General features: G+C 39.0%; 1 protein-coding gene across 1 annotated transcript in view; it reads right to left on the bottom strand.

Moving 5' to 3' along the window:
* Nucleotides 1-14,900, bottom strand: part of Gabrr3 (gamma-aminobutyric acid type A receptor rho3 subunit) — a 49,396-nt gene that overhangs the window by 11,389 nt on the left and 23,107 nt on the right. Inside the window, exons 3-7 of the mRNA XM_005345258.2 lie at nucleotides 14,086-14,153; nucleotides 8,146-8,369; nucleotides 4,862-4,944; nucleotides 3,743-3,883; nucleotides 412-564 (exon numbers count right to left, since the gene is read on the bottom strand). Of these exons, the coding sequence (XP_005345315.1) occupies nucleotides 412-564; nucleotides 3,743-3,883; nucleotides 4,862-4,944; nucleotides 8,146-8,369; nucleotides 14,086-14,153 (669 nt within the window). The remainder of the gene's footprint in view (nucleotides 1-411; nucleotides 565-3,742; nucleotides 3,884-4,861; nucleotides 4,945-8,145; nucleotides 8,370-14,085; nucleotides 14,154-14,900) is intronic.

Below are 14,900 nucleotides of genomic sequence, written 5' to 3' on the forward strand. Positions count from 1 at the left end.
CCCCCCAAAGCCAGCACGTGCAGTAGGATCAAAAACCCCTTGCCCTTGTTCTTGAGTTCTCTGTAGTCCTCATTGTCCGCTATGTTCAGCAAGTGTTCTTTAGTGGCACAAGAATTTATTTTAAGTGAGATCGTGTTTTGCTTCATAACCCCACCCTGTTTTATTACTATCCTTCGCTCAGCTGCTGATCAGTCAGCAGCACGTTTGTCCTCAAACACTCAGTTGCCAAAGAGCCCAGTTACAATTTGTCCTTGGAGCCAGCTAAAGGTAAACACTTTCACCTGAACACACACAAGCCCATCCTGACTAATCTACCACTATTTTTACTTCTCCCTGCAGCATCTTCTTTAAGTACCTCCTTGCCCTTCCTTCTACATTATAATTTTAAAACAAATGGAAAGCTTTATTTACCCAGGGACACTCTTGCAGGAACAGCTCGCCGGTCAATCCAGAATGAAACCCATGACAGCATCACCATCAGCATGGCTGGGAAATAGGTCTGCAGTACAAAGAAGAAAATATGCCTCCGCAGCACAAAGTTGATGAAAAGCCTATAGTACCAACCTAGGAGAAAGAAACAGTTACCCCTAGACAGGCTTCCAGGAGACACCGTGCTTAGCTACACTCCATGTTTTTCAGAGGGCAAGCTCTCAGCCGTCATTGAATGTGACATATCCTCTGTTTCCTCAGCACCGGCTGGCACCTGGGCTTCCATTCTAACACTGTAAGATAGCCTGAACGACAGCCAGATTAGTTATTCCCTCCAAAAATAAGTTTACCTTCTATATTCAAGCTTGGGAGAGGGGTGAACGGTAATTACATTTGTGTGTGGTCTTTGAAGACCCTTTTACACACTTATGTTGTGCAGACGCAATGGGAGTAAGAAAGCATCATAAGAGAAAAGTAAGACTCTGTTGTCCAGCTACAAGTGGAAAGTAAGTTTCTATCTACAACTCCCTCCAACTCCAGTTTTGACAATGGGAGCCATTTTCTTATATAGCTATTTTAGGATGGTGGTTATAGTTGGTAGTTGTGATGATAGGAATAAGGAAAATGTTTACAATCATTTTCATGAAGCTAAAATATTTAAACAGGAGGGCACGACATTTAAAATGGTGGATACCATGGGGCAGAGCAGTTACTTACTCATGAACTGAAATCAATTTCTAAGGCAATTTTTTTCTGAAGCTTAGGAACTAGATAGATCTGGATGCAACTATTAATTTGATATAAGAGCACAGCTTTCAAAATTCTGTGCTCCGCTGGGCGGTGGTGGCACACGCCTTTAATCCCAGCACTCGGGAGGCAGACGCAGGTGGATCTCTGTGAGTTAGAGGCCAGCCTGGTCTACAAGAGCTAGTTCCGGGATAGGCACCAAAGCTACAGAGAACCCTGTCTCGAAAAACCAAAATGCTGTGCTCTTGCGTTTTTCTACTCTTAGAACCCACTTTATTCCTTGTCATTAAAATGTGCATGTTAATCAGAACTGCAAAGTATAAGAAATCAAATTGAAACTTTTCCCAATCTCTACCCACTACTCTGAATTTTAAAACAGACTGGCACATACAAACATACCGACATGTGTATAAATCATTTCTTCCATAACTGATATGGGTTTTTGTTAAAGACTCTTCTATTAGTCACTTTTAAAATTAGAGCAAGCTCACATCATGCTATACAAAGCATTTGAAACGAACGCTATCTTAGTCCATCTTTTTCACAGAAACTAACGTTCTATTTCTTGAAAGTGTAATTAAACTGAAATGTTAAAGCTTCATAGTTCATTTAAAAAATACGTAAAAGCATCTTTGTGAACAGATCTTCAGCGATGTTTTGTCTGAATTTTGACAGACTCTAAAACCTGAAGAGAGGAGGATAAAAACCCCCTAGAGTTGATCCTGCCTTGGTGACAGCACAGAGCAGTGAATGGAAAGTCTTAGAGAGAGAGAGGAGGGACTGGAAGACTTACCCCTCTACTGTAAGAGGAATAGTTAAATTTCTACCAAATATTTACATGGATACTACGCTTCAAAATTGTAGGAAATGCAATTACTGTCATTATAGGTACATTGTATTGATTGGTACAAGGATACCACCCTTAGATTTTGGTGTTTCCCATATATCACATTATGATAACATTAAAAAGAAAGATTATGGATTCAATTTATCATGTGTCAAGTTATTTTATCACAGAAGTAATACAGAAAAATTAAAACTCAGTTATATCATTTTCACCATATATATTAATTTATTTAAATGCTGACTTAATTGAACTGAGAACTAAAAACATTAACTTCCTGACACCACATTTGAAAAAGGAGCAAGAGAAGCAGAAAACTGAATCACAGCAGCTTGTATGCATGAGGTGTTCCAAGGACTCTTAAACTTTTGAAATTCTTTTTGAATTATCCACCATGTATTCATTTATTCAACAATTTGATTGCAAGAATCTTCTATGTGCCAGGGATATATCAGTGATCAAGGAACACAAATGTGTGTTATTTGCATATCAGAAAATGCAACCAACAAGATTAAAATTAATAGCAATGCTCATTGAATGTCAGAGAATGCAAGCCAACAGGGTAAAACAGACATTTCTTCCCCATCTAAATAGCTGAAGACACATTGGTCCCAGGGATGCAATTAACTTCTTTGAGATTTAAATTTTGGCTGTTCTCTTAAGACACAGACTTTTAGATAGATAATTGTAGGGGTGTGACAGATAACTCAGAATCTGCTCCTCAAACTCCAAGACTGTGCAGGTGAGAAGGATTCTAGCCAGGGCAGCTGCAAGAACACCTTGTAGCCTGAACACTGCTCCTTTGAACCACAAATGATACTTTCTCTGGTTAAAATGACAGAGTACTTGTCACTAGCAAGATGGTGGAAAATGGCTGCGGGGGTGGGATGTTGTGGAGGAGGTCAGAAAGAGGCTGCTCCTAATTTTAATTAACAGCCAGGTCAGTTTTAAAAACTCCTGGGATAAATGCTACCAAATCAGAAAGCTGCCAAACATGGTGAAGAGTATATACTGTACTGATTCTAAACAGATTTTTTTTCTCTTTAGGACAGCAGCTCATCTTGTTAACTCAGTTGTGTTAGGTGATTTTATTTTTTGAGCATCTACCATACGCTAGGCATATTCTAGGATCTGGGAAGAAATGGTTAGCAAGGCAGATAGCTTCTGACCTCTTTCCAAAGACAGACCTAGGCAATAGACAATGAAGCATCCACTTCAGTTGGAAGCATGTGCTGTAAAGACAGGAAATAGTGAGGAAGAAGGTCTAGCTTTGAAGGGCTAAACAGGATATCACCATTTGAGAAGATAATTTGCAAAGTTACGACTAAGGAGGTAATTGGTCATGAGATAGAGAGGCAGGGCCAGAGCAAAACCACACAGAAGAAATGAGATGAAAGTGTCTGGGAGCAAGTGAGGGGGAGGTAGAGGACACTATGATATAGGAACACGGGTTGGTGTGAGTCAGAGCAGCATGCAGGATGGAGATCATGTTGAGAAGCTTGCCCTTGGTTCTAAGTGCAATGGAAAAACCCCAAAGGGTTTTGATCTGGAAAAGGTTTTAAGCTGTGATTTCCATGTTGCAAAGACCATTCTGTAAGTTCTACTAAGCATAGAGTGGAGGGACCAAGAGCAGAATAAAGGCCTCTTGTTGGAAAGGTTTGCGTGGGGGTTGGAGGAATCAGTAGGTATGCCACAGAATTGTCTGCACACAGAAGGCTGTACCTGTGCTGCTATAGAAAGCCAACCCACTGGATGCGCTGAACTCCTCAATGAAGAACTGAGAAAGGGAAATGTGTTCTTCAGTGTTTACGGACTTGTTGCCATGTTTCCAATACAACATTAGGTCCTCTTCATTGTAGGCATCTAAAACAACACAGACGGTTCATGTCTTAGCAGTTAGGTGAGGTCTGTTTTCAACAGTTCTTAATCCCCAGTTCCTGGTTCAGAGGTGTCCATGTGCTATGTATTGAAAGACACTTTCCAAGGGACTGAACAAACCCACAGTTAAGAAAGGAAACAAAGACAAACAAACACCAACCCCACAACCATCTCTAAAATCCAGAGCCTGAAGACTGTTAAGTCAGAGGCATTTCTCCCTCTGTGACGTTTATAGTTCTCCAGTGTGCCTGTCTGCATGCATTCTTATATAAAATAAAGCTCCACCTCAGGGTAAGGCCAGGGCATTGCCTCGCAGGGGCTGAGTCCATGCCTTTATGTTTCTTTAATGGACTTCTCTTAGATGAAATTCTCAAATAAGCCTTACGGATTTATTTTTGTGACATAAAATGTTTGTGATAGACATGTACAAAGGAGCAGATGTGTAGACAGTGTCCATCAACAGTCATAGCTTCAGTCATAAGATTGAAAAACTGTGATCAACTTTTAAGCTGCCTTATCAGAAGTAAATGTTGGGTAACAGCTATTGGCATGGAGCTGTGCCCTAAGCTGGGTTGCTCTGGGAAGCACATACGCGTTTAGTAGAGGATCGGTACTTGTCTAGCTATAGGGTTCCCGCATTTAGAAGGTCAGTGCTGAAGGTGGAAAGCTGCATGCTCTAAAGGAGCTGCCTTTTTATTGCTATTGTGAAAATCACAGACTATTTAATGACCAAAGCATTTACCCCTGAATCTCCTCATTTGAAAGATGATCTGTCATCATCATTAGAAAAAGAGAGGTGGCGTAACACTGAAAAGTAACACAATCTAACTAGAAATTATGATAAGATGGAAAAAAGGTGATATGATGCTTAAATGATTGCGAAGCATATGCTTATTTCTGGTGATGGTGTCGGGTGTGCTCTGATGATGATGCAGGCATGTTTCAGCAGGCAGAAAGACTTACAGCTTTCTAGTTCAAGAGAGCAGTTCTGAGTGTCCAGAGGAAACCTGCTGAAGTCCATAAGGCACATGGCCGAAACCGTTATCCTGTAAACGGAGTAAGGAAGAGAACTGTGATCATTTACCCATATGGCCCAACTAGCATGCAGCAATGACACTTCCTAGTGTTTGCTTGCTTTGGGTGCCTTTCAGGGATAATGAGAAACAGGCCTGACTATCGTCTGTCCAAATAACAAGGAAGCAAGCACATAGGGGTAGGGATTGCTCAAGACAGAGATTGATGAGTGAATTCTTACACTTGTCCTGATCTCACCGTTTTTCCTGCTTAGCTCCTTCTGCATTTTCTGGCTCTGATGACTATTTTTTTTTCTCAGAAAAACACTTCAAAGTCAGATGCTTTCAGTAGATTTAAACACATTCTGCTCTCTAGAAGATGCAAAATTGAGTAATCTCCAGTAAAAAAGAGTTGAGGTGGTGAAACCACAAATTTATAGATAAAGGTTTCCTTTACAAAGCACTAGGAAATTTTCCTTGTGGTTCTAAGGCACAGCCAGGAGCATGTTTAGTGATAGATCCATATGCATAATACATAATTCAAAATCTATTAAGGCAAAGACTTGAATATTGATGAGGCTTATTTTTTTCCATAAAATTTTATATTCTCCTGGATTTTCCTGGCTCCAGGCAGAGGCTGCAGTCCTGTGATCTTGCCTCAGAGTGAGAGCTGCGGTAGCCACAATAGCAGATTAGAGGTTCATAAAAGGCCCCCGAGCTAGTCTGCAAAAACAAAGACAACAGATGCTCCTGCCAGTGGTGCCCCTGAATTAATCAGAAGAGCAGAACCATTTTATCTTCTGTGATCTGAATTTTATTGTCAATAGTCAGAACAGAAAATTAATAATAGAGATGTGTGGATTTCTTTCTGTGCAAAATGCATACTTAGTCTGCTATGTTCCTAGTACATTTAAAGAATTATTTTCTGAGGTCTTTGTACCACTTGCTCCATAGTATACATGAAGAAATGAATGACTGAAGAGGGTTTTGGCTAGATGGCTCAGAACACAACCTGGTACCAGGTACCAGGAGATCTGGATCTGTGCTTGGACTGCTTGCTTCTTTTGTTGGACCAAAGAGCTATGCTTCCAGCAATTTTGAGTCCTTTTGAGTATGGGCACCTCTAAGACCATGTCCAGAGCTAAGCTTCTGCAGAAAGACCCTAAGAATTAGTAAAGCTATTATGTTCATGGGTCACCTGAATGACATATACTGCACTTTCCTACAATGAGGATTAAAACAGTCACCAGACAAGGCAAGAAGGCCAAGTCTAGGAGAAATCACAAGTTTCCAGTTGTCCTTCCTGGAAAGTGTGACATCTGCCAGTAGTGATATACAAGGCATCATGCCCAGAACACTGGGGACCAGGAAAGCTCACACAGGCCTTGGTGAGGAAAACCTTAAATGAAAGTTGACCAGCTAGATGAGTGATCTTAGTTCCATCCTTTCCAGATGTGAGAATGATACCGTGGCACAAGGAACCCACCACAACCACCATGAGCATATACTCCCAGGTATGGGTTATGGACTCCAGATGAACAGAAACGTTCTTCATAGGCAAGATAGTCCAAGAGATTAAAGTTGATTTCACCACGTAGGCAAGAGCCAAACAGACATTAGAATATGCAAAGTAAACAGGATCCTCAGAGTTAATCTATTACTGTTCATCTTCTCACCAAAGCAACTTTAAAACAGCTGATTCTTTGGTCAGGTTCTGTTTTTTCAATTCTTTTCAACTCTTTTTCAATACTTTTGACAGTAGTATTTATGAGTCCTATAGAAAACAGTACTGGGAATGCTGGAGAGATAGCTCAGTAGTTAAGAGCACTGACTGCTTTCCCAGAGGACCAGGGTTCAAATCACAGCACCCATATAGCAGCTAACAAATCTAATGCTTGCACATAGACATAAAGTTAGACAAAACACCAATGAACATTTCCATAAAAGAAAGAAAACCATACTGTTCATTAATTGCATTAATAGCTCTTTAAAAATGGCTGATGATAGCCACTTTGTGAATGATACTTATGGTGAGCAAACATAATTTCTTATTGCTGCTATAACAGCTTATCACAGCATAAATGTATTATTTCAGAGTTCTGCAGCCCAGAGGTCTGATTAGACTCTCTGGTGCAGAATTATTCTTGTAACCCTCTTCAGGGGAAAATCCACTCACACTGGTTGACACCAGCTGTCTTTGGCTTGGTAACTCATTGTCAACTCGTCTTTTGTGTGTATCTGATTTCCTCTCCTTTTTCTTTTATAAAGATTCTTATGCTGCATGTAAAGCCACAACAGAAAATATAGGATCATTTTCCCACATAGAGATCATTAATTTAGGGCTGGATGTTGTGGCACACACCTTTAATTCCAGGACTCGGCAGACACAGTTAGGCAGATCTCTGAGTTGAGGACAGTCCTCGGCACTCAGAAATCCAGAACAGCTAAGGCTACACAGAGAAACCATACAACTAAAAACAAACAAACAAGCAAGCTAGCATATCATTAGCCTAGCACATTTGCAAGGATCCTTTCCCCCCATAAAGAACAACTCACACAGTTTGCAAGAACAAAGACCTCAGTTTTAAAAACATACTATAGACCCTGTTTCAGATTTTCAGAGTGTTAAAAAAGCTGAGTTGCTTGGACGTACATATTTTTTCTGGAATTTCTATTATAAACTGTTTTACATACACAGAACTTATTTAGCTAAAATAAAATATGGATGATTAAAGATGAAATGCCTATAATAGCACAGTGCTGGAATACATGCTTTAACTAAAACTAACAAGGTAAAACAAGCGAGAAAATTTATGCTAACTTGTATTGTGATTATGCATTCATATTACAAATGAAGGAGCTAACTAAAGTATTTTGCCAATTTAAGATTCTAAATTAGTTGGTGGAGTACAGGGATAGGAAGGAATTGGTTAATAGAAATAGGCTCATATACCTAAACAATTGTGTGTCAGATTTTTAAGGATTTCCAGAATTCAGCTCCATTCTATCTGTCTAAACAATATGTGGCCAGAGTGGAAATATACAGAATAGAAAGAAATTCTGTAAAGTTTTGCATAACAGAAGCATGGAAAATTACATAATCTGTGTGTGTCCCAATCTTCAGCGTCATGAACCTGACAGCGGTTCTGGTAGTTTAGTGTGGCGTGAAGACTCAGCAGGTCTGGTTAGAAGGCCCTGGTCAAAGGATGCCAAAGGTCATCGGAGCCCTCATACCTGAGACTGAAGAGGACATTTCCATCCGGGTGTACACGCAGCATGATGTTCTCCACGGTTGTGTCATGGATGAAGGATCTTTTAGAGTGGACAAAGAAGATATCAGGCACCCAAATCTTTTGAATCAGTCTGTGATCGAAGGTCATGCTTTTGTTTGTAGTGCTAGCGAAGGCGAGCCTCTCATCCTTCCAGTAGTGCCTGAGATAAAATGTCATCGTAAAGTCCTGGGCACAGAGAAAGGGGCCAGTGTGAACCAGTGCTTTCATCACCACTTCAGCCTTATGAACTCCCTGAGAGCCACCGTGTTCGTGGTCGTAAGTTATCATTTGCCCTGAAATCTCAGAGAGATGTAGGAAGAAGCTAGTCCCTTTCTTTTTCCTCACAACCCTCTTCCACTCCCGTCTCTGACTTCTTCCCATCCCATCCCTCCTTCCCTCTCTTCTTCCTTCCTTTTTCTTCCACTTCCTACTTCTTTTTTAACAGAAAATTTACAGTCTAGATTTAAACCCAGGATCCTGTTGCTTTGGCCTCCTGGGTGCTGAGACTATAGCATATTTAAGAAAAATCTATGGAAGTATTCCCTTTCAAATTTGTTTTTTTATGTTCATTACTTTGTGTTATTTTTTAAAAGCAGATCTCCCAAATTGAATACACTATAGTCCCACAAGAACGTGAACACAGACAGTGTTTATTAGTGGAAAGCCAGTGTTGGAAATTCAAGGCTATAGATGGTAATACATTTGATGATAGAAAGGTTACTGTGGAATGGTGGCTTCTACAAGAATCTCCTCTGAAGCTTGTTGCGATGCACACTCCCAAGAAGCAAGTTATCAGAACTCCCAGTTCAGTGTGGCGCAGAGATCTGAACTGGCATCATGTACACCAGCTGTAAGAATATGGCAACGAGCCGTAGAAATCTAAGTTAGTATCCTGTTCTGCACAGCTCAAGGGGCTGAACTGGTATCACGCATGCCAGCTGTAAGAATATAAGGATGAGGAATAAAATCCTATACTAACATTACAGAAAGAAAAAAACCAGACAAAGATTTAAGAATTCATTTAGTTAAATCTGAATTTAGCATTCAGATGTCACAGTTAATATTTTGGTTGGTTGAAAAGAAATTCCTATCATCTGTGTCATTGGATCTGGATATTAATAATGTGTTTTACTTTTCTTGATTACCTTTTACTTTTCACAATTATTTACTTATCTTTCACAACCCAAATGCAAATTTTTTTGCACTGATGTGTATAACATGACTTTGGCATTCATTATACAAACAGAAGATAAGTCTCAGTTGATTGCAAATAAGTTACCAATTGTTTATCCAGCTACATTGTTTTTCTTAGGTTCCAAAAATGTCCACTGAGTGACTTCTGAGAATTAAAGGTGACCCTTAGGCATGCGTGACTGTGGCTTAGAGTGAAGGATAGTAAACAGAACCATTTCTTCAACAACGTGACACTATTTCCCAGGGAATTGTGTGGGTTCCTGGGGGGATTGGCTTAAGAGGCATATATTTGGAATGATATGCTCAGTGTGATCCGGAGGTCATTGGTCAAACACTGAACTTATGAAGTCAGATAGCTTACACTGGTGCCTGCCTTGGAGGCATTAGTATTACTTAGCCAACACTATCTCGAGCACCAAACTGAAGTTTGCTGAGTGGAGGCTAAAAGGATGGGATGATAATGTATATAATACTAAAAAGGCTAACCTTTCACACAAAGTGAGGTACAATAGGTGGAGGTCACTCATAATTATATTTTCTAGTTGGCCATGATGAAACCAGCTTACGTTTATCTGATACTGAGCAGCAAAGTAAACCTAATTTAGGGGAGAAAGACTATACCTAGTTTGGGGGTTTGTAGAGAAGACGCAGATGTTAAGTATAGGCTAGATCACTATGAATGACTTAAATATAATTTAAATCCCATTTTAGAATTTCAATAGACAACAAGAAGTATTAATAAGAGCTGCCTTCGGGTCAGGAAGTGTGGATATTCAAGCCATTGTTTTAGGAGGTCCTTGCCACTATCATTTGGGAATATGATATGAAGTGCTGGGAAAATGAACGATGTTTAACTTAAGGCCTTTGTGAACTAAATAGATATTGGTAAGAAAATTTTAAGATCAGATTGGGACACAGAAGATTTTGTTTAGATGCACCTGGAATTTTTGTTAGATGCATCTGGAATTTTCATACCTCCTGAAGTTTTTATTCAGTTAGGAGAAAGAATAACTATAAAAGATATATGATTAAATAAGCAGCTGAAAGAGTTATATGACTCAGGAACTTATATTCTTTAGTTCCCTTAAGAGAGTCTTGCAGTCAGGCGGTGGTGGGGCACACCTTTAATCTCAGCACTCAGAAGGCAGAGGCAGGCAGATCTCTGTGAGTTTGACGCCAGCCTGGTCAACAGGCTCCAAAGCTACACAGAGAAACCCTGACTCCAAAAGGAGAGTCTAGCTTTGCTTTCTTCTTTACTTTCTCTCTCATTCTTTATCCTTAATTGTGGTATTTGCATATTTAGTTATTTGTAAAATCTAAATTCAAAGTTATTTCTACAAAAATAAGGATACATAATACAGATTATATATAAAAAAGTTTTATTTTAAATATCTATAAGCAACTTTTGAAAATTTCATTAGCTCATACATGTGAAAGCTTCAAATAAAGAGAATGAATTATAAGGGTTCATGAATGTAGAATCCCTTGTAGATATTAACAGTTTTCTTCAGCTGGAAACAAAATTAAAATGCAAATACTTCAATTTTCCCCTGTTAATGGAGGAAGTAGCCCTTGACTTTATTGAAGGACAATATCACACATGTGGAAGAACCATACGTGGACATTCAAATAGTTGATCTCATCCCAGCTGTGAGTAGAATGTTGGTTACTAGCGCCTGAGAGGAATAGGGAGGTGGGACAAGGTAGATCAACAGGAGCTAAGTTACAGCATGTCAGGAAGACCTCACGTAATATTATACAGGAACACCCTGTGTGATATTATACAGGAAGTTCCAGTGTGGTATTATACAGAAGACTGACTGCAGGTGTGTGTTTCTCATCATCAATATGCTGTGTATTTCAAAAAACAAGAAGAAAGTTGAGTACTTTTGCAGGAAAGTGTGAGAAGATAAGCCAAGTTTTGATGGGAGTACTGTGCCTTTTATACGTGTCTACCTCATAAATCGCATAACTTTGACATTTCAATTTAAAACACTTTTAACACCCCAGCACAAAAGTCCAGGCTATGTTAATGTGTAAAAAAAAAGATAATTACTACCACGCTAACAGTTACAATCTCAAATAATGCTAAACACCAGCTGGGTAACTTTAATGAAAAGAGACTAAAGCTAGAGAGAAGCAGTGTAGTAGGAGGCCACCCATAACCAAAATAACCACAGAGAAACTGTATTAATTAAATCACTGCTTGGCAAATAACCCCAACCTCCTAATGGCCAAACCCTAAAATATTAATTTAACCCATTTCTAGTAATCTGTGTGTCACCACATGGCTGTGGCTTACCAGGTAAAGTTCTGGCATCTGTCTCCAGATGAGCTACATGGCTTCTCCCTGACTCTGCCCTTCTTTCTTCCAACATTCAGTTGAGTTTTCCCTGCCAAGCTCTGTTCTACCCTATCAGGCCAAGCCAGTTTCTTTATTAACCAATAGCATTGGCAACATACAGAGGGGAATCCCACATCAAAGCAGCACATGGAATCTAGGACCAACACACGAGCACAAGATCCATCTGAAGGCTTCATAGTCAAATCAATCAGGGGGCACTAAGATGCAAAGCACACCCAAAAAGACCCATAATCTTAACATTACTTGGTGCTGGGTACCTGCTAAGAGTATTTGTTGTTTACATGCACACATAATCAAAACAAAGGAAACATGTAAAGAGGGCAGAAGAGACAACAAAAATGGGGGTGGGGGTTGCTACTCATCTAACAGGGTTCCAGGGACAAACCTGACTGGTACTTCCCGGGATTGAAGAAAAGACAAACACCGACATGGTCAAGCAGAAATCTGGAATTTTGTGGTCTGGGCTTTCTGCTGGAGAAGCCTGTGCATAAAGGACCCTCAATTTGTTTATTATATAGACTTGAACAGACAGCAGGGTTGTTGCACACAGCTGAGCAAGGAAGCTGGTTATTACATACAGATGGAGAAGCAGGCAGGGCTTATAATATACAGCTGGACCAAAGGGGCAGGTTTAGCTAATTTCTGTAGGAACTGTCTCTGTAGGGGAGCAATCTTCAGGCTGTAAATGATGGGGGAGGGATAAGGCTATGCTGGACTTTTCTGCACATACTGTCAACATTTCAGAAGTGGACCTTTGCCATCACTCCTTGGGTCTGAGGCTCTGCGTTTCTGTCAACAGAATAGTTACTTGGGATTTCCCTCCTTCAGGGCTTCTTCTGGTTCCTACAGATGCTGACAGCCATTAGGGAAAACCAGGAAAGGACCACTGAAAATGTACCTTAGAGTGGCCTGGATTTCGCATACAAACATAAAGGAAAGGGTTCATCAAAACTTGGACTAGATAAAATTAACATAAAAATAAAGAGGCAAAACAAATCATCTGAAAACCAAGTATGCAAGCACAGAAGCTGGCCCGGCCTTAACTCTTGTTATAGTAAAATACCCTCCATGCCGAAAACCACTTAAATGAAAAACTAATTGGAAAGTTACCCAGAGAAAGAGAGTACTTATACATTAAAAATAGGGAAAGTGAAATGGAAAAAGTATGGTCAAGGCCATTAAAGCATAAAAGTGGCTAAAAATGATGAAATTAAGTTAAAGTAGAGAAAAAGGTAGAAAAAGCAAGTAAAGTCGGGGAGAGGACTGGGAAAAGCTAAAAGGAGTACTGAGAATAAAAGGTAACTATCATGTATTATTTTTTAAATTTCACATCTATGTGAAAATATCTACTTTATTATTTAATAGGCATTCCAGTAATAGGCATTCCATTAATTCTAATACTTCATTTTCTCTTGTTTTGAAGTTTTTATATGTGTATTTTCATGAAATTTTTAAAAAGTAGCTTTTAGATATTTTCTATTTATTTTTCATAATCTGTAGGGTCTTGATATTAGAGTTCACAGCATATAATTTCTGGTGAATGAATAGTAACATTTTACTGGAAGCATGAAATTTGAGAGTAGACATTTAAAAAAATCTTTTTGGTATATGAGCTGTAAAATATATAGTTATTTCTGTAGACATAAATTTTGAATTTATTTGTATCCAACACGTTAGTTTTTCTTTTCTTTTTTCTTTCTAATATATGTATATAAACTAATTATATCATCTATTTTTTCATATATGACTATCAATAAAATAGTGATTTTTAAAATAAAAATGTTTTGTGAAAATATAAGTATTACACTGGAAAGTAAAACATCAAACTCTTCTGTATTTCTATAATATACCATGGGATAAACAAAATTTTCTAAATTAAATATACTGATCATGAATCTTAAAATGCCCTGTTTCTGTTACTTAGAGACAAGCAGAATTAATATCAATAGAAACATCTGGAAATAATAAAACTTGGCATAGAAGTTTATCATTTTATGAACAAGGCCTTGGGGCTAAGATTTCATAGTTTGCAAACTGTATGGCTGTTTTCTAACACACTTGTTTCAACCTGTGACAGACAGCAAATTTACTACAATATGCTGCAGGAAGCCGTAAATGAGAAATCACGAGACAGAAGGGAGGAGAGGATGAGAGCGTAGTCGGAGAGAGAAAGAAGGGAACAGAGGCAGAGGAGAGCAGCACAATTCCACTATGAGGCCAAGTAGGAAAGACTACTAACACAAGTGCCAGAAGTGGCGTATTCAAAAACCAAAACCCAATGACCTTAAAATTATCATTTTTCTTCTTTTCCGAAAAAGCTCAATATCCTATGGGAAAACTCACCATGTTGACCTCCGAAATGCTGTCGATGCTTTCAACCTGGACATCTATACCTACTGGCACTGGGGAACCTTCAGAAAGAAAAATGAATAATTTACTGAGAAATGCATTATAATCATTTTGGACATTTTCCAAAACCAAGAAACACCATTGTTCAACAATTGAAGGTGATTTATTTTATCCAATATTTTTATTCATCATTTCCCCTATTTTCTATTGAATCATTTATCATACCCTCAAATATAATAACTAAGGCACATGCACGAATAAATGCTACTTCAATCATGATTGCTCACTTGCTTGGAAAATCCTAAGGATTTCTTTGTATAATATATTCTAGAACTGGTGTTGTCTGTTTTGTTATTCTGTGTTTCGGCTAGTAGCGTTGTAAAGAGGAACAATGTTTTGGAAACATATGTAAGAGCATGCCAGATTGTGCATTTTGTATAATAATGACAGTTCAGTAAGTTTTATAGAGTCCTTGGCTCTGGAAATGTCAAACCCACTTCTCTCTTTCCCCCAGTGTCAGCCTTTCTCATTCATGAAGCAGTTGGTGGCCTAGAGATAGACAGATGCTCGAAAGCTATATCGAGGATGTAGACTCAGACATGTCTTCTTGTAGATCAGTAGCCACAGAGGGCACAGAGAAGAAGCAAACAGTCTAGGTACTTGTTGGATGAAATACACTCTGATAGAAACTGAAGCAATCTCAGACAGTGGACTTTAAACTCACTGGCAGCTGGGACTCCTGGAACAGGGTTCCTGAGTCCAGAAATTGTAAAAAACAACCAAGAGAGTCCAAGTCAGACAGCCATTGT

Source organism: Microtus ochrogaster, chromosome 2 (assembly GCF_000317375.1).
Source record: "Microtus ochrogaster isolate Prairie Vole_2 chromosome 2, MicOch1.0, whole genome shotgun sequence".
NCBI lineage: Eukaryota > Metazoa > Chordata > Mammalia > Rodentia > Cricetidae > Microtus > Microtus ochrogaster.